The sequence below is a fragment of the Mustelus asterias genome, chromosome 9 (assembly GCF_964213995.1).
Source record: "Mustelus asterias chromosome 9, sMusAst1.hap1.1, whole genome shotgun sequence".
NCBI lineage: Eukaryota > Metazoa > Chordata > Chondrichthyes > Carcharhiniformes > Triakidae > Mustelus > Mustelus asterias.
Genome location: NC_135809.1, coordinates 91,511,855 through 91,532,761, shown reverse-complemented (window position 1 = coordinate 91,532,761; position 20,907 = coordinate 91,511,855). Strand labels below are relative to the sequence as shown.

Below are 20,907 nucleotides of genomic sequence, written 5' to 3'. Positions count from 1 at the left end.
GTGGAATTCTCTACCCCAGAGTACAGTGAATGCCAGAACACTAAACAAATTTAACAGGAGATAGATGGCTTTTGAATTGGTAGTGGGATGAAGGGTTATGGGGGGGGGGGGGGGTGGAATGGCAGGAAGATGGAGATGAGGTCAGCCATTGTATTGAATGGCAGAGCAGGCTTGAGGGGCTGAATTGACTACTCTTGCTCCTAGTTCTTATGTCCTTCTGAATAAGATTTAATATGTGCTGAATATTTTCTGACAAGTTATAGAAAATGCTTAATCATTCATATATTAATAGACTGTCATCAATTTAAAATGGTAAAAACAAATATTTGCACTTTGAAGACTAGGAAGTGCCTTCATAGCTCTAGCAGTCAATATTGTGTTGAATCAGCATGTATCTCACATGTCACCAACTTAGCTGATGTTATCGGCGAGGGTGTCCCAACCTGGAACACTGGTTCATGATGGTGTATCATTTAGTTCACAGGAATAGTGTGAGGAGTCACGTGCAAGACTCAGTGAGAACAGTAACTAGCCCAGTCATAGTATAATACCTATTAAAGACTATTTATTACAAGGCACATATACATGAACAGGACTATAATGATCAAAGACAGCTATGTAAAAGAACAACTAAACACACCCACACAGTTTATGTAGAAATTAACCTTTTTGATCCAAAATACATTTGCGATCTTAATTCTTTCAGGACATCCCTCTTCCCATACAACTTCGAATTCAACAGATCTATAAACATAGCTACCACACTGTATAAGATTGAGTAGGGGGAGTGTCTCTTGGTTCAGCGAAGATATGGCTTTAACGGACCCCAAAGGTTTCTGCACTTTTGCTTCTGGTCTGCTAGCCACTACAGGCTTACAGGTTGTTAGATGAAAACTGCCGCCTTGTTTCCACAAAAGGTTGGCAATTATCCTATTTTTTTCCCTTTGATTGTTCTCTGTGTATTTGCTGTCTGTCCCCTCAGAAGATTAATATGTATGTATGCCTCCCCGATGGTTTCAATCGTCTGTCTAAGGTGTTTCTTATTAGCAGGATGATATTTTCTTCCGTTCTGTTTACAACTGCTAATCTTGCTACTGGGACTCACATCATGTGAAATATCTTTTGAAATGCTGGTGGCTTCTAAACTGTTATTGTATCACATTCTTGTTATGAGGTGCAGTCATGACACACTTCACCTGTTCTTGTTGTATGTGCTATCACTTCAGTTGTACCAAGAGGGTAAAAGCTGCGTGGACAGATTTCAGTGGAAAGTGGCAGCCCTGCGTGTGCGCAGTAGCCACCAAAAATGTCTTGTGGGCTGCACTCAGCATCCAGATGGGCCGCATGTGAATCCCGGGTTGCAGGTTGCCCACCACTGCCTTAATATCTACCCCCTTTCCCTTACAATGACCAGGATCTCATTCTGGTTATCCTCCCTGTCAAAGTACATTTTAAGCACATTTGCGTGACACACACACATTCTTCTATCTTGGATATCTCCCAAATAATTTATCTCACTCAGTCTCTTTTTAATCTGATAAGGTCCACAAAATCTTGCTTTTAATGGATCGTCTGACACTGACAATACTAACATCTTCTGCCCAGCCACAAAACTACGATCCTTTGCCCTTTTATTCTCATTTACTATGATATCTTTAAAGGTTCCCTATCTAACTTTCATGTACTTCTCAATCTTTCTCTGCATTTTGTCACATAATTCAGAAGAGCAGTTTCAGAACTTTGACTAATTTCTCCCAAATTATCTTGAGTAGTCCCCTTACTGCGTGACCATAGATTAACTTGAAAGGAATCAATCCTGTTAACTCATTACGGGCATCCCTAATAACAAACACCAAGAATAGAATTCCTCGATCCCAATCCTGTGAGAGTCTTGACTATAAGCTCTCATCATCGTCTTCACAGTCTAATGCTGTCACGGCATGGTGGCATAGTGGTTAGCACTGCTGCCTCACAGTGCCAGGGACTCAGGTTCAATTCTGGCTTCACGGAATTCAATTCCATCCTCTATCTCTAATTTCTGTCTGACCCTTTTCCTACACAACTATTTGTGTGAAATATTGCATGTATCGGCTAAAACAGCAGCTTTCCTGATGTTTTTACTTTGTCTTTCATCTAAATACATCTTAACTAGAATGCTATTACTAAATTCTTCCATAATCATAACCTCTCTTACATTTTCAAAAGTCTTGTATAATTTTAATGTCCTAAACCATTGATCCCAGAGGTTTTCTCATTTCTCTTTTTTCCAATTCAAATCTTTATTTGATCTCTTTCTATGTCGAGCTGTTTTATTTGTAACTGATTACTACCTCTAGCTGTGACATATTAACTTGAGACGTCTTCCAGCTTTAAATGCTGGGCAAGTACTGTAACCATAGCAGCCTTGTGAAACTATGCTTTTATTTCCACCTGCAACAAATCTGCTAACAATCATAGCTTAGTGCTTTTCAGAGATTTCAAATACTCCATTGTCACATCTTCCACTGTCAGAAAAGTCTTAGCAATTGCCAAAGCCATTTTGCAGGCTTTTAAATCCCTTGACAAAAAAAGCTCCTGAGCTCGGTGTTCTTCTCGTACTCATAGACTCCAAGCCAATCAATGAATTCTTAATAATCTTTCTAAGAACCCCCAAATTCATTATGATCCTGTAGATGTTAATTGCTATGCAAAATAAATCCTGAAGGGAAACTTGGCCCAGGTATCACAACCTTTTCTTTGTTTTCCAACAAGAGAAGTTCACTGAATTCGGAAGCCACAAATTCACAGATTTTAAACATTAAATTAAAACATTTATTGACAAAGGAAAAATAAAACTTAAGCACACAAAGTTTTAGTTGCACAGAGAAAATTCACTTCGCAGAACGTTCCTCAAATGAATCTCACTTGGTTAGACACACCCTAGGCAACACTCTCTGATCGATATTTAACTCAAATTCTGAAATATTACCACAAAGCAAACCCACTGCAGAGGTAGGAAAGGCATGTCACAAGATTTTTCAAACTCCCTTCCACTCTGCTGCAAAAATTCAAAACTTCAGACACAAGACTGCTTTCGCAGCCTCTAAACATTTCTGGCTTAACTCAATGGCTGATTTAAACTGCACATCTTCCAGCCCAGAGCTGTTGCTAGCAGGTGTTTCGCACACAGCTTATCTCTTAATGCAAATGTCCACCCACTGCTTGCTTACTTATAGAAAATTCACTTGACCATACCTACTTTTAATGCATGCTTTTAATACTAACACTCCTTCCTTGTTTCCAACCATACCAGACAATCATGCCTCCTTACTAAGTGGACCAGAAAATATTGATCAAGAAAGTTCTTCCGCACACACTTTACCTCCTCTCATCCCAGTCTATATTATGAGAATTAAAGTCCCGTTATTACTATTATTGCATCGCTCCCTGCTACTGTTCAGCCAATACGTAGTAAGAACCTTCTGTTGCAGAATACATTGTACTGCAAGATTCTTCCAGAAAATCTCAAGACTTCATCAATTGACGATTTATGTTTCCTTGTGTGAGAAAGTGTCAACTCGTGAATTTAGAAGGTGGAGTAATTTTCTCTATTGTGTATCAGTGTCCTTATAAATTGTGATAGGCCCTAGTATTGATTGTGAAATGTATGTTCAGATAATCCCAAAGCAAATACTAGTTTGAACACACTATCTTTGACATTCAGTTCTAACATAATGACAGTTGAAACAACATAATTTAATTGTGAGGTTGAATGCATTTGTGACTAGTGTAGAAGGTTGTGCATCCTTTACTACCCAACTGTATATGTGAATTAGGCCCAGGGCCATTGCTTTGTACCCTTCAACATGTGGCACAGAACGATTGTTGTATATCGAACACCTGCTGCAAGGTTATTTCTTACACTCAACTCATTATTAGAAAAACTCAATACATGGCATATGATTATTTATTTATTTATCTAAATACAAGATCTAGCTCCATTGTTGTGCAGCTATATGTGACGCAAAATCCCTGCATAACCACGGCAGCACATTGGTTAACACCGCTGCCTCACAGCGCCAGGGACCTGGGTTTGATTCCCGGCTTAGGTCACTGTTTGTGTGGATTCTGCACGTTCTCCCTGCGTCTGTGTGCTTTTCTTCCGGGGTGCTCTGGTTTCCTCCCACAGTCCAAAAGACATGCTGGTTAGGTGCATCGGCCATACTAAATTCTCCCTCAGTGAACCCGAACAGGCGCTGGAGTGTGGCGACTCGGGGATTTTCACAGTAACCTCATTGCAGTGTTAATGTAAGCCTACTTGTGACAATAATAAACTTTCAAACTTCATGGTGCAAGGTCATTTCTGCATATTGTTTATTATGTGACTGCATAGGAGTTATGATTACATTATATTCGATGTATTGAATTTATGAATCAAGGTAAATGCAGGTTTTTTGTTATTATCTAACCCCCCATTCTGAAATGTTATCCAACTGATTTGCATGATGACTGAACTAAAAGTGAAGTTTTGCCTTATTGTTCAAGAAAATACTGCTTTTAAGAATTAGAGACAGCTCAATGCTGAGAGTTTATTGGTCATGTAAAGCCTTTTATTGTATATTTTGAATACTACATGTGGATCGTAACAAATATGAATTTTGTACGATAATGTATTGTGGGACTGGAATTCCCACCAATGAACATAATTTATTTCTCATAACCAGTGGGTAATGGGTTGACATGCAAGTTGTGGAAAAGTGTGTGATTTCCATCGCCCCACGGAAAAGGCTGTAAAAGAGAAACAAAGTTTCACCTGTACTGCTGTGTAACAATAAAATAATCTACATACAACTACTCGAGGAATGTTCTCATTTATCTGCAAGCTGCATGGATACTGCGTGAAACAGGTTTGGGAGAGTCTCTTGTACGCATAGGACCAGCACATAAAATTTCTTTTAATCTCCACTCATGGTTCTAAATGCATCATATCTCTACTCATTGGCAGTAGGTTAGTTATTTCAGTTCGAGATGGTGGGCTTGATTTTCTCGCCAGCGTAGCGGGGTGGGAAATATTAGCGGGAGGCTAATAACACACCGGTCACGATCTTCCCAGGCCACTTTTTTATGACGTGATTGGCTGGGCTCTCAGGTTTCTGACCTGGCCACTGAAGGTCCACACCAGCTGGGATCACAGATGATCCCCAGCAAATGATACCTGACATGATGGTCTCGCTGGTGGGATCGAAGGCCATTGAGGCCCCCAGGAGGTTGGGGGCAGATGGAAGCAATGCCCCTTGTGCAGTGCCAGCCTGGCACCCTGGTGGGCGCAGAGCCAGAATGGGGGAGGGGTAAGGGGAACTCTGCATCGGGGGGGAGCTGATCTGGGGCTGGCCATTGGAGGCTGGGGCCAGCAATCTGGAGGCTGGCAGTTGTGGGGGGGGGGGCTGCCGATGTCTAGAAGTGTAGCCAGTGACCACCCAATTTCCTGCCCATTGGGCACTTAGAATTTTTGGGGGAAAATCGTGTCCATTATAGGAAATGGAAAAAAATGTCACATTTACTTGAGAAAGACTTAGTTATGCTGGTGCTAACATAGTTCTCACACATCCCAAAGTGCTTTATATGTCATAAATTGAGACTGAATGTTATGTACTGACAAACAAGGCAGCTGGTATAATACAAACAAAATTGCATGAATAACCGTGAAATAGCCATTTCACCTTTTCACTGAATGCTGCCCTTTAACAATGACGTAAACAATCTTTCTCAGCATATAACGATAGAGTATTAACATTTCATGCGAAGAATTGCCCCTCCAATTTCTCATTATTGCACAGGAGTGAGTCGGAGGTACAGTGAGAGCTGTGACAAATGTCCTAAAATGTGTGTTCCTTGGAATTTGTTTTCAGTTTATTTTCGTTGTTGGGGGTAGAATTCACGTTCCTTATGAATGAAAACTGCAATTGCAAAGAACAGTTTACATATCGATTGCATTTTTCATATGTCAATATATTTTGATTGTAAAGCCATGTATAATCCACTTGACACAGATTTCTTTCTTTGCCTTAAAATAATTTATAGTAAAAGGGTTTTGTAAAGTACAATTTGATATGTATCTTGCATTTAGTAGGCACTGTTTATTAATCCATTTGAAATAACATGGAGTAGCAGAAGGTACAGATAAAAACTCTGGCTCAGGCATGAGAATTTTGGATTTTCTGAGCCCAATTAAATGGAGTCTGGTGATTTCCTATTAATAAGGAAAAACGCCCTTATAGATCACGCAGGTTACTGGGGGGGATTCTGAGGGACAGGATCTACCAACATTTGGATAGTCAAGGTCTGATAGCACGGTTTTGTGCATGGGAAGTCCTATCTGACGAATCTTTTAGAGTTTTTCGAAGAGGTAACTAAGAGGATGGATGAGGGTAGGCCAGTAGATGTTGTCTATATGGACTTTAGTAAGGCCTTTGACAAGGTCCCGCAAGGCACGCTAGTCTGGAAGGTACGTCATATGGGATCCAGGGAGAGCTAGCAAATTGGATTCAAAATTGGCTCGATGGTAGGAAGCAGAGGGTAATGGTCTAAGGTTGTTTCTTGGACTGGAGGCCTGTGACTAGAGGCGTGACTCGGGTCGGTGTTGCGACCCTTGTTGTTCGCTATTTATAGAAATGATTTGGATATGAATGTACAAGGTATGGTAAGTAAGTTTGCGTATGATACTAAATTAGAAGGTATCATTGATAACGAAGAAGGTGATCAAAAATTACAGAGGGATCTTGATCAGTTAGGGAAGTGGGCTGAGGATTGGCAAATGATTTCAAAACAGACAAGTGTGAGGTATTACATTTTGGAAAGTCAAACCAGGGTAGGACTTATACAGTGAATGGTAGGGCCTTGGGGAGTGTTGAGCAACAGAGGGACCTAGGAGTACAAGTACATAGTTCGTTGAAAGTAGCATCACAGGTAGACAGAATGGTGAAGAAGGCGTTTACACACTGGCCTTCATCAGGGCACTGAGTATAGGAGTTGGGACATTTTGGTGCAGTTGTATAAGTCATTGATGAGGCTGCACTTGGAGCATTGTGTACATTTTTGGTCATACTATTATAGGAAAGACATTGATAAACTGGAAAGAGTGGAGAGAAGATTTACGAGGATGTTGCCAGGACTAGTGGGCCTGAGTTATAGGGAGCGGTTGGTCAGGCTAGGGCTTTATTCCTTGGAACGTAGGAGAATGAGGGGGTGACCTTATTGAGGTGTATAAAATCATGAGGGGCATAGATAGGATGAGAACACAGTCTTTTTCCCAGGGTAGAGGAACTAAAAATTAGAGGGCATGGGTTTAAGGTGAAAGGGGAAAGATTTAAAAGGGACTTGAGGGGAACATCTTCATGCACAGGGTGGTGTGTATATGGAATGAGCTGCCAGAGAAAGTGGTTGAGGTAGGTTCAATAGCAACATTTAAAAAGCATTTGGATAAGTACATGAATGAGAAAGGATGAGAGGGATATGGGCCAAACGCAAGCAATTGGGACTAACTGGGAGGGCACCATGGTCAGCATGGACCGGTTGAGCCTGTTTCCGTGTTGTATTACTTCATAGAATTATAGAATCCCTACAGTGCAGAAGGAGGCTACTCAGCCCATCGTGTCTGCACTGACTCCAACAGAGCATCCCACCCAGGCCCTATTCCCGTAACCTCACGCATTTACCCCACTAATCCCCCTAACCTACACACCTTTGGACCATAAGAGGCAATTTAGCATGACCAATCTACCTAACCTGTACATCTTTGGACCGTGGGAGGAAACTGGAGCACCAGGAGGAAACCCACGCAGATGGGGAGAACGTGCAAACTCCAGTCACCTAAGGCCGGAATCGAACCCGGGTCCTTGGCGATGTGAGGCAGTGCTAACTGCGGTGCCATCGTGCTGTCCTATTGCTCTATGAGTTTGTGATTCCCTTCCTGTCACAGGATCAAGGATGTCACCTGAGTGGTTATAAAGCATTGAGAGGAGAGGCCAATGTCATAGTTTTTATCAGTACCAATTACATAGGTAGAAAGAGGAATGAGGTTCTGTAGGCAAATTTAGGGTGCCAGGAAGTAGCCTAGCAAGCTTAAGTATGGAATTGGATAAACACCTGAAGATATTGGGGAAAAAGCAAAGGAGTGGCACTAATTGAGCTGCTCTTATGCAATATAGGTAGATACAGACATAACAGCTAATTATCTGCTATAACAATTCATGTTTTTATTAATAATGCTGATACTATTCTTCAGGGGATTAATAAAGTTGCATGCTCAAATTATTTTTTATGTATCCTTATCCTTTTTTAAAATTCATTCGTGGGACATGGGCGTCGCTGGCTGGCCAGCATTTATTGCCCATTCCTAGTTGCCCTTGAGAAGGTGGTGGTGAGCTGCCTTTTTGAGTCGTTGCAGTCCATGTTCTGTGGGTTGACCCACAATGCCATTAGGGAGGGAATTCCAGGATTTTGACCAGCGACTGCGAAAGAACGACGATATATTTCCAAGTCAGGATGGTGAATGGTTTGGAGGGGAACTTGCAGGTGGTGGTGTTCCCATTTTTCTGCTGCCCTTGTCCTTCTAAATGGAAGTGGTCATGGGTTTGGAAGATGCTGTCTAAGGATCTTTGGTGAATTACTACAGTGCATCTTGTAGATAGTACACACTGCTGCTACTGAACGTTGGTGGTGGAGGAATTGAATGTTTGTGGATGTGGTGCCAATCAAGCTTTGTCCCGGATGGTGTCAAGCTTCTTGAGTGTTGTTGGAGCTGCACCCATCCAGGCAAGTGGGGAGTATTCCATCAAACTCCTTGTAGATGGTGGATAGGCTCTAGGGTGTTCGGAGGTGAGTTACTCGCCGTAGTATTCCTAGCCTCTGATCTGCTCTTGTCGCCACTGTGTTTATGTGGTGAGTCTAATTGAGTTTCTGGTCAATGGTAACCCCAAGGATATTGACAGTGAGGGATTCAGTGATGGTTACACCATTCAATGTTAAGAGGCAGTGGTTAGAGTGTCTCTTATTGGTGATGGTCATTACCTGGCATTTGTGTAGTGTGAATGTTATTTGCCACTTGTCAGCCCAAGCCTGGATATTGTCCAGATTTTTAAGACCCGAGAAAGCTCATGGAATAATAGAATGACAATAGAATGATGGGCCATCCAGCCCTATCTACAGGCCCTGTAGCCATAGCCCTGCAACATTTTTTCTTTGGAGTACTTACCCAATGCCACTTTGAAAGTTATTATTGAATCTGCTTTCACCATCTTTTCAGGCAGAGCGTTTCACATTATAACTCTTGTATAAAAATGTTTTCCTCATGTCACCTGCAGGTGTTTTCCCAATTACCTTCAACCTGTATCCTCTGGTTACTGACCCTTCTGCCATTTGGATGTTTCTCCTTATTTACGCGATCAAAGCCGTTCATGATAAGCTGTCAGTAAATGGTCTATAAGCAAAATCTTCCACCTTAATTTTTCACTGCTGTGTATTTTTAACAAACCTGATTTGGTCTGTTTTGCTTATAAAGTGTTTATTCTTCTATAATCTAATCAACTTGGAAAATACAAGAAAACTGTGTCAATTTGGTCAATTAATCTTAATACAGTAATAGATGGAGTGGAAATCTGCTCTTAAACAGGGCACAGAGACACCTATGTGTCTCTGTGCCCTGTTTGAGAGCAGATTTCCACTCCATCTGACGAAGGAGCAGCGCTCCAAAAGCTAATGGCATTTGCTACCAAATAAACCTGTTGGACTTTAACCTGGCATTGTTAAAACTCTTACTGTGTTTACCCCAGTCCAACGCCGGCATCTCCACATCTAGGTTCCACAAACAGGGAAAACATCCTTCCTGCATCTAGTCTATTCAGCTCTGTTAGAATTTTATACATTTCAATCAGATCTCCTCTCAACCTTCTAAACTCTAGTAAATACAGGCCAGTCAAACCAATCTCTCCACATAGGACAGTACTGCCAATCCCAGTATCAGCTAGTGAACATCTGCTGCACTCTGTCTATGGCAAGTATATTAGATAGGAAACCAAAACTGCTTGCAGTACTCCAGGTGTGGTCTCACCAAGGCCCTGTACAACTGAGTTAGACACCTCTACTTTTGAACTCAAATCCTCTTGCAATGAAGGTCAATATACCATTTGCCTTCCTAATTGCTTTCTGCACTTGCCTCTCCACTTTCATTGACTGGTGTATAAGGACACCTAGTTCCCTTTGTACATTCACACTCCCCAGTATATCACCATTAAGTGTCCCCCAGTGAAGATCAGCAACATTCCACCAGTCATGCCATAGCTCCTCAGGTAACATTGCATAGGAGCATAAAGCCAGGTAGGGATACTGTAAGACAGGCACTATGGAGATACATTTAGAAGATTTTTTTTGTATAATAGATGCATCATGGATAAAATTGTTGTGAGGGTTTGTTGGCCTCTATTGAGTGATGTTGACCGAAGGAGCCTTTAAGATGGGGAGTTTTAAATTAATGTACAAATGGTGGGTCCATGCTGACAGCAAAGCCGAGCAATCTGGTCCCTTCTGCTCCATTTGGTTACCTGGTGCCCTTTAGGTCTCAGAAGGTCATGGCTGGGCCATCATTATTAGAAGATCATGGAGAACACAGCACAAAACCAAAAACATGGAGATCCTGTTGCTTGTACAATAGAGGTTTTCCCCTTACCCCCAAGCAACTTGAGCAACACAATCTCTGCTTCAGGATCCCAATGGCTTGCTCCACAGTGTTTTTTGCCTGTGGCACACTGAAGGCCCTCTAGCCCTCTAGTCATGCAGTGTCACTGGTCAGCCATCATATTGTCTGCCCTTGCAATTCTGCTCCCTGCTTTGATGTTGAGGGCCCAAAGAGCCACATGTGTGCTGTCGCAGGTACTCTGCACCATCAGGAAGCCAGTCACCCTGGAAAACCCAAGCATGCTTTCATCCTGGTCTTCCTTCCTCGGGAAGGAGAATGATATCCCATCCCTGCTAACAAACAGTTTTAAGCAAGGAATGGTATGAATTTGGAATGTACTGCCTGAAAGGGTGATGTAGATACAGATTCAATAATAGCCACCAAAAAGGAATTGGATAAATATTTGGATGAGGAAATAATTGTAGAAATATGGGGACAAAGTGGAGATAAACTAGATTATTCTCCAAAGAGCTGATGCAGTCTCAATTTCATGATTTCATGAAACTCTAAAAGTAGATTTTTGAAAATACCTTAGGTCTAGTTCTATTTCTTGTACTATTTATTGCTTGGCTTCTGTGAACACTCCTAGGATAAACTACATTAAAGATGCAGTATGAATGTGAATTGTTGTAATTTAAGGTTGCAGCTGCTAATGAATGGTCGCAACATATTTCAATCTGTGTAGGTGAAGACATGGAAAATGCCTACAGTATAACACTTGTGGCTTGTTGCACCTGGCATGACTTTTTTTTATAATTCAGTTTTCTCTCCACTGAAGGCATTCACTTTTGCTGAAGTGTAATTCCATGAATGCCAATCACCCTTTGCTAGAATGCAAACCTCTGGTGTATATTTTCTATTTTGTTTGCCAGATTTTGTTACAATTAGGATATTCTTGTAATGTTTACTGGAATATCACTTACAGATCATTTATTTAATCTTATACCTTGCTGCGGATGCGGAGATGGTCATATGGCACAAATTCAGGACGTTCATTCGCACTCTTTAGAACAACATTCAGCATACAAACAGCAACTGCTGGTAAAGCAACTACAAAACTCAGTAATTTCCAAGTACGACCTGAAAAACAAACAAGAAAAATCAGTTGTAGATCAAACAGAATACATGTATAGCACTGGCCATGTGCAATACTGGCCGCACAGCTAAAAGCATTTACAATTTAGATTATTTTAAAAATTAGAAAATATAAGAAGCTATTATTAAAGACACTATAGCAGGGCAACTTCAAGGTAATTCGTCAGTCAGCATAGTTTTGAGAAAGGGAAATAATTTTTAACCAATTTATTGAAATTCTTTGAAGAAGTAACATGTGCTGTGGATAAAGGATGGAAGACACAAGCTTAGTATGTAGATACATCAAGTAATTAGGAAAGCTAATAGAATATTATCATTTATTGCGAGGGTCATTTAATACAAAAGTAGGGAAGTTCTGCTTCAGCTAAACAGGATATTGGTGGGATCACATCGAAAGTACTGTGTCCAGTATTGGTCTCGTTATTTAAGAAGGAAACACTTCAGAGAAGGTCATAGAGGTTTACAGCATGGAAACAGGCCCTTTGGCCCAACTTGTCCATGCTGCCCTTTTTTTTTAAAACCCCTAAACTAATCCCAAATGCCCGCACTTGGCCTATATCCCTCTATACCCATCGTACCCATGTAACTAAATGCTTTTTAAAAGACAAAATTGTACCTGCCTCTACTACTACTTCTGGCAGCTTGTTCCAGACACTCACCTCCCTCTGTGTGAAAAAATTGCCCCTCTGGACACTTTTGTATCTCTCCCCTTAAACCTATGCCCTCTAGTTTTAGGCTCCCCTACCTTTGGGAAAAGATAATGACTATCTATCTGATCTATGCCCCTCATTATTTTATAGATCTCTATAAGAGCACCTCTCAGCCTCCTACGCTCCAGAGAAAAAAATCCCAGTCTATCCAGTCTCTCCTTCTAACTCAATCCATCAAGTCCCGGTAGCATCCTAGTAAATCTTTTCTGCACTCTTTCTCGTTTAATAATATCCTTTCTATAATAGATTGCCCAGAATTGCACACAGTATTCCAAGTGTGGCCTTACCAATGTCTTGTACAACTTCAACAAGACATTCCAACTCCTGTATTCAATGTTCTGACCGACGAAACCAAGCATGCCGAATGCCGCCTTCACCACTCTGTCCACCTGTGACTCCACTTTCAAGGAGCTATAAACATGTACCCCTCGATCTCTTTGTTCTGTAACTCTCCCCAGCGCCCTACCATTAACTGAGTAAGTCCTGCCCTGGTTCAATCCACCAAAATGTATCACCTCGCATTTGTCTAAATTAAACTCCATCTGCCATTCGTCAGCCCACTGGCCCAATTGATCAAGATCCCATTGCAATTGGAGATAACTTTCTTCACTGTCCACTATGCCACCAATCTTAGTGTCATCTGCAAACTTACTAACCATGCCTCCTATATTCTCATCCAAATCATTAATATGAATGACAAATAACAGTGGACACAGCACTGATCCCTGAGGCACACTGCTGGTCACAGGCCTCCAGTTTGAAAAACAATTCTCTACAATCACCCTCTGGCTTCTGTCAAGAAGCAAATTTTGTACCCATTTAGATACCTCACCCTGGATCCCGTGAGATTTAACCTTATGCAACAACTTACCATGCGGTACCTTGTCAAAGGCCTTGCTAAAGTCCATGTAGACAACATCAACTGCACTGCCCTCATCTACCTTCTTGGTTACCCCTTCAAAAAACTCAATCAAATTTGTGAGACATGATTTTCCACTCACAAAGCCATGCTGACTGTCCCTAATCAGTACTTGCGTCACTAAATGCCTGTAGATCCTGTCTCTCAAAATACCTTCCAACAATTTACCCACCACAGATGTGAGGCTCACTGGCCTGTAGTTCCTAGGCTTTTCCCTGCAGCCCTTTTTAAACAAAGGCACAACATTTGCCACTCTCCACTCTTCAGGCACCTCACCCGTGACAATCGATGATTCAAATATCTCGGCTAGGGGACCCGCAATTTCCTCCCTAGCCTCCCACAATGTCCTGGGATACACTTAATCAGGTCCTGGGGATTTATCTATCTTGATGCGCTTTAAGACTTCCAGCACCTCCTCCTCTGTAATATGGACACTCCTCAAGACATCACTATTTATTTCCCCAAGTTCCCTAACATCCATACTTTTCTCAACAGTAAATACTGATGAGAAATATTCATTTAGGATCTCACCCATCTCTTGTGGATCCACACATAGATTACCTTGTTGATCCTTAAGAGGCCCTACTCTCTCCTTTGTTACTCTTTTGCCCTTTATGTATTTGTAGAAGCTCTTTGGATTCTCTTTTGCCTTATCTGCCAAAACAGTCTCGTGTCCCCCTTTTGCCCTCCTGATTTCTCTCTTAACTCTACTCCGACACTTCCTATACTTTTCAAGGGATTCACTTGATCCCAGCTGCCTATGCATGTCACGTGCCTCTTTCTTCTTCTTGACCAGGGCCTCAATATCCCGAGGCATCCAGGGTTGCCTATTTCTGCCAGTCTTGCCCTTCACTCTAAGAGGAATGTGTTTACCCTGAACCCTGGTTAACACACTTTTGAAAGCGTGCCACTTACCAGACGTCCCTTTGCCTTTTTACAGACTCCCCCAATTAACTTTTGAAAGTTTCCGCCTGATACCATCAAAATTGGCCTTGCCCCAATGTAGAATTTTAACTTTTGGGCCAGACCTATCATTCTCCATAGCTATCTTAAAACCAATAGAATTATGGTCACTGGTCCCAAAGTGATCCCTCACTAACACTTCTGTCACCTGTCCTTCCTTATTTCCCAAGAGGAGGTCAAGGTTTACCAGACTAATACCTGCAACTGGTGGGTTGCCTTATGAGGAAAAGTTGAACAGGCTAGGCTTGTATCTGCTAGAGTTTAAAAGAGTAAGAGATGACTTAATTTAAACATATAAGATCCTGAGGGGTCTTGACAAGGTGGATGTGGGAAGGATACAGAGGAATCTAGAACTAGGGGGTCACAGTTTAATAATAAGGAATCGTTCAATTAAAACAGGGCCAAGGACAATTATTTTCTCTCAGAGGATCGTGAGTCTTTGGAATTGTCTTCAATGGCAGTGAAAGAGAATATTGAATATTTTTAAGGCAGAGGTAGATAGATTCTAGATAAGCAAGGAGATAAAATGTTATTGGGAGTAAGTAAAAATGAGGAGTTGTGGTTACAATTATTGAATAGTAGAACAGGCTTGAGGAGCTGAGTGGTCTACTCCTGCTGCTAATTTGTATGAAACTTACTGCACACAAAATTAATCAATTGTAAACTGTATGCTTGCTGTTTATTTTCAGCATACAAATACAAAACAAAGATACATCCACTTCAAACCCATGCAGTTGGGAACTTGCTTAAAAAACAATTCAGGCTGTCTGCCATTTAAGTTTTCCATCAGTTTTTATGAATTACTAAAAATCTTATAATCCGTGTTCAACTGAATTTATATGCAAATGAAGCTCTGATTTCAAGCACTCCAAGTGCTTCCAACATGCATCCAACATGCTTCACACTTGCATCACTGCACAAATGCAGTTGGTACATCATCATGTAGCTTTAATGTAGTCACAATAGGACTCTTGAGTGGGAATGGTACATGGTAAGCATTTTCAAGTGTGACATTGAGATGAACAGAAAGTGTAGTTACTGACGTTGGAAGTGACGACCAGCAGAAGTTTTGATCATAAAATCACTTTTTTTTAAACAGATAAGCTAAACTGTTAAATTAATGTCAGTGACTATTTGCTATCAATTTTTATTCAGTTATACTTAACATGAAAACTAATACTTCAATCCATTAAATATCTCATTGTCTTTTAACAAATGCCTTCTGTGCCATACCTTTCCTTTCTTTAGAAAACAAATACAAACTACCTTATCTCAAGCACCCCACAAAAAAACCTGCTAATCTATAATGTATTGAAATTCTAACATGGGTTAATACATTGTTGATATTTGCTACATAACATATATTCAGAATTCTGGTGTTAAAATTGGCTTAGCTCAAGCTTGGTTTGGACTTAATGTTTTAGCCCAGACCTGTTATGCTGAAAGAATTTTTTTTAGTCTGAGAATGGCAGTTTATTTGATTTCCCAACTCCATTTAATCAGCTTTTAGCAATTGCTGCTCAGTTATTTTACAAAATTATTTGAAGCCGGTCGACAAATTTCAAAGGATTATTCGGATAAAGTTTATTTGAATATTTTCTTAATCAGATAACTTTTTTTTGTGTGGGTAGCACTGATCATTCATTTGTTGCAGTTTTCATTACATGTTCAATAAAGTTCAGAATGTACATCAAGTAGAGTAGGAGGAAAAAATGAGTTTCCTTGTGCTTAATTTAGTTTTTTTGTAAAGTTAAAGTTTGTCACAGTAAGAAGTCTCACAACACCAGGTTAAACTCCAACAGGTTTATTTGGTATCGCGAGTTTCAGAGCGCTGGTCCTTCAACAGGTGAGTGGAGAGGTGGGTTCACCCTACCTTCTGAAAGAATTGTTTTTTAGTATAACTATTTACAAATCCAAGAGTTAATGGAGCGGTGGAGAAGGGGGTGGTGGCAGAGATTCTGATATCTCTGTAGATGTTAATCAATAACTAAAACTTTCATATTGCACACTATTGATGCTTTCTTTATAATATTATAAACATCTTGTCACGATTTAAAATTAAACTCTAAATTTGAACGGCTTGTACCTTGGAGGAGGGGCTAAATTCACTTTACGTCAAATGCTTTCGATAAAGGAATGAAAGTCTTTCATTACATGAACCACATGTGTGCTGGGAAATTCAGCCGCTTTGAGCAAAGTAAAGGACTTTCACTTATATAGTGCCTTTCACAAGCTTAATACACCACACAGAGCCTTACAATCATTGAAGTATTTTTGAAATGTTGATAATTTACTCACAGCCAACTCCCATAAATAACAGCGTGATAACAACCAGAGATCGATATTAGTGATGTTGAATCCATAGAACCCCTACCGTGCAGGAGACCGTTCAGCCCATTGAGTCTGCACCGACTCTCTAAAAGAACATCCCACCCTTCCATCCCATCCCTGTAACCCTGGCATTTACCATGGCAAATTGACTTCACCTACACATCCTGAATACTAAGGGGCAATTTAGCTAGTGAGATTCACAGACAGATGTCGTCTTTTTAGAAGACTGGATAGTGAGAAAGGGTAAAATGATTCTTTATAACAAGTTAATATGGACAGTTTGCTCATATATGAATGCAATAACAGTATTAAAACAAAATGAATATGATTTTAAAGTATATATATATCAAAATATTGAATGTATTTTAATATATAAAATCTATTGTTCGTCTCAGTCAAAAAGAGCAAATACTGCAAGTTTAATGGTACGGTCAGAAGGTTAGAACTATAAGCTGGGAATCCATTAGTTAGCAAAAGTAGATATTAGAAAGTTTCAAGTTTTTGAGACAAATGTTGTAACTTTATAGCAACATATATTGTCCAGACATAAGATGGTGCATTTCTGGGGCCCAGAAATCACATACTTCTCTGTCTTGGCAATGTGCCTGTGGGAAAGGTTCGTCTATGGAAAGTGTCCATAGTTACATAGCAATCAGGAAATTAGTTTAGCCAAAATGGGAGGATGTCCAGATTGACTGGACTAATGAGATATCATTGTACTGAGTGGCAGATTGCAACTGACTGAGATACTTTATCAAAAACTGGACTGACATGTGAACACTAAATTAAATTTAAGTTTAAGCTAATGAAGAGGCGTATCTTAGATAACAAAAGGTATAATCATTCGGTATTTTGGCTGAGTGTCTCAGATCTTTGGAGAGGTTTTACAACTCTGAACCTGAGCTGTTTAACCCTTTGGAGACCTCCGAACAGCTGTACATTTGTGTATTGTTTGTCCTGTTTGATCTTTTGTGTTTTAAATAAATTTTAAAGCTCGAACAGTCTTTGCCTTCTGCAAGTTTTTGAATAGAGTCTAAATTTTTAGACATAAATTGGCCACCTTTTAAAAGTTTCCTACGACACCACCTAACCTGCTCATCTTTGGACTGTGGGAGGAAACCAGAGCACCTGGAGGAAACCCACACAAAGAGAGAACGTACAAACTCCACACAGTTGCCCAAGGCCAGAATCAAACCCGGGTCCACTGGCGCTGTGAGGCAGCAGTGCTAACCACTGTGTTGAATGAAGCATTAATTTTGATACTATAGATTTTGTGCTCAAGTCTATGCAGTGCAAATGAACCCATGATCTTCTGACTCAGAGGCAAGATCAGGTGAAGGATAGGGATCAGTTAATAACATGTAGTATAATGTAAGGAAGATGTTACATTTAGTAAACCTCAATAATTCAAGTTGAAAGAAACAAAAAGGAAAATTGAATCACATCAGGTACAGTCAGGTCATTTCTTCCCCCTAATGTGTTCACTTTGTGCATCTGTGTATCATACATAGAGACAGCACGGTGGCACAATGCGTTAGCACTGCTGCCTCACATTCTCCAGCTCAGGTCACTGTCTGTGTGGAGTTTGCACGTTCTCCGTGTCTGCGTGAGTTTCCTATGGGTGCACCGGTTTCCTCCCACAGTCCAAAGACGTGCTGGTTAGGTGAATTGGCCATGTTAAATTCTCCCTCAGTGTACCCAAACAGGTACCAGAGTGTGGCAACTAGGGGATTTTCACATTAACTTCATTGCAGTGTTAATGTAATCCTACATGCGACTAATAAAATAAACTTATAAATATTATTCCACCATGTGTCTGTCTTCTTGGCAGTCAATGTCAAGATCTTGCAAATTTTATAATGTTGTTTTAATAAGAACGTCTTGCAAATTTTAATCAAAATTAAAAGATAGAAAAGCTAGGGGTGTGTGTGTTTGTGTGGAGTCTAAATTTTCGTGTTTGTGTGGAAACCATTTTCATTAGGGCAGCATGGTGGTTGCCTCACAGAACCAGGGACCTGCGTTTGATACTGTGAGGGGTTTGCACATTTTTCCCATATCTGCATGGATTTCCTCCAGGTGCTCCAGTTTCCTCCGACAGTCCAAAAATATGCAGGTTAGTGTAAGGAATAATCATTAAGACAACATATATTGGAAGGAATAATTATTAGGACAAGTAGGAGATAATAATTAACATAGAAGAGATAATCACTACTTAAGAAGCTCTCATATATAATCACATATCTTATTAAGCATACACTTGTACCCTTTTAAGTGCACAATACCTTACCAGGTCAGTACACATGGATACTCACATAAATGAACATAAAGGCTAAAAGAAGTCAAGCAAACACACAGAAGCTGAAAGTAATTTCTTAAATAAACGTGAGAAAGTAAAAAAGACTTGGATGCCCTACAATGGTTGAACAAACAACAACCTTGGCTGATTAGACAATAAACTTCAGATAAGAAGGCAAGATGTAACCACAATGATATCATAGCACATTCATTAGTGACCAATCAGAAAGAAGGCAGATAACGTAGGTCTAGTAAACCATGGTGGCTAACGAAAAGTGGCCTTGGGGTCTGCAACAAAAAAAACCTTGACTGTAAGATAAGAATGATGAAATATGAAGCTAAATGTGGATAAAAAGGACTGTGAGAGCACTGGTTTTTTGGATTCATCTGGAAATCCCGGCTTTATTGAAATGTATTAGCTAATAAAGCCTTGCTGCCTGGAAGATCAAGACTCAGACTCTCTATTCTGATTGATGAACTCTTCTTGCCGTCCACGGGGAACCACGGCATTAGCTGGATTTGCTATGCTAAATTGACCTTGTGTCCCAAGATATACAGCGTTAATGGGGTAAATACGTGGGGTCACGGGGATGGGGCAGGAGTGGGCCTTGGCATTATGCTCTGTCCGGAATGAGTGCAGACTCGATTTACCAAATAGCCTCCTTCTACACTGTAGGGATGCTATGATTCAGATGCAGGATCCAAAGCATGTAAACGAGATTGGAAGTCCTGATCTTAGGTGTCAACCCCAACAGTTTCCCCATCCGCCCAGGATGCCCCTGCCTTTCACCTAGCAGCCGTTTTATTTAAATCTTGGCCCGAGGCATTCCCGCTAACGGTCACTTTTCAAATGCCGCTGCATTTTCAAGCGCGTGCCTCCCTCGCGTTCTGCGATGTTCAGTGCCCGCTCCCTTCCCTGTACCTCCACCTCGGATCATTTTAATTTTAGTGTGGTGATTATTCATCGCTTGGCGTGTGTTTTTTAAAATTGTACCTGCATGCTGCCCGTGTGCCTGGCTGGCTGCCGCCAAGACCCTGCTAACTTTCATCCCGCTTGCTCCCAATCTTCGTGCCATCTTCACCGGGAGCGATGACTGAACTGTTGGAGCGATGAGCAGGTGGCCAATGGGAAACCAGCTAGGACAGAATGGGGGCGGTATAGGCAATGAGGCGGTATAAGGAGGAAAGGGAAGAACTGTAAGAAGCCTGAGAGGTGGAGGAAACTAGGGTGAGGAAACAAATGGACCGATAAGGATACTAAGGAAGATATAATGTGGAGAAACCGGCGTTGGACTGGGATGGGCACAGTAAGAAGCCTCACAACACCAGGTTAAAGTGCAACAGGGTTATTTGGAATCACCCATCAGGTGAGTGGCCAATGACCTGACCCACTCACCTGCTGAAGGAGCAACACTTCGAAAGCTCATGATTCCAAATATATCTGTTGGACTTTAATCTGATGTTGTGAGACTTCTTAAAATGAAAATATAGTACAGGGGGCAAGGGAGAAGATTGGGTAGAGCCAATAAGTTGAAAATAGATTACATTCACTGGAGAGGATCTCATAGAAACTTATAAAATTCTAACAGGGTCAGACAGGGTAGATTCAGAAAGAATGTTACCAATGGTGGGGGATTCCAGAACTAGGGGTCATAGTTTGTGGATAAGGATAATGTGTGGAATTCACTACCACAGAAAGTAGTTGAGACCAAAACGTCTGATTTCAAGAAGAAATTGGACATAGCTCTTGGGGCTGAAGGATCAAAGGATATGGGGGGAAAGGGGGATCAGAATATTGAACTGGATGATCAAAATGAATGGCAGAGAAGGGCCAAATGGCCTACTCCTGCTTCTAGTTTTTATGAAATGTCTAAATTGAACAG

General features: G+C 40.9%; 1 protein-coding gene across 1 annotated transcript; it reads right to left on the bottom strand.

The window, feature by feature from the left end:
- Positions 1–4,686: 4,686 nt before the first annotated feature.
- LOC144499262 (cytochrome c oxidase subunit 6A1, mitochondrial-like) lies at positions 4,687–20,100 on the bottom strand. Its single transcript, XM_078221376.1, has 3 exons — positions 20,019–20,100; positions 11,658–11,791; positions 4,687–4,767 (listed from the first exon to the last, which is right to left on the bottom strand). The coding sequence occupies exons 1-3, from the start codon at positions 20,098–20,100 to the stop codon at positions 4,687–4,689; spliced, it is 297 nt and encodes a 98-aa protein (XP_078077502.1).
- Positions 20,101–20,907: the final 807 nt, after the last annotated feature.

Coding starts and splice junctions, on each gene's coding strand:
- LOC144499262 (XM_078221376.1), bottom strand. CDS start 20,100: ATGGCACGAAGATTGGGAGCAAGCGGGATGAAAGTTAGCAGGGTCTTG. Junction 11,792..20,018: donor GGCACACGGGCAGCATGCAG/GTACAATTTTAA, acceptor TTTGTTTTTCAG/GTCGTACTTGGAAATTACTG. Junction 4,768..11,657: donor ATCTCCGCATCCGCAGCAAG/GTATAAGATTAA, acceptor TCTCTTTTACAG/CCTTTTCCGTGGGGCGATGG.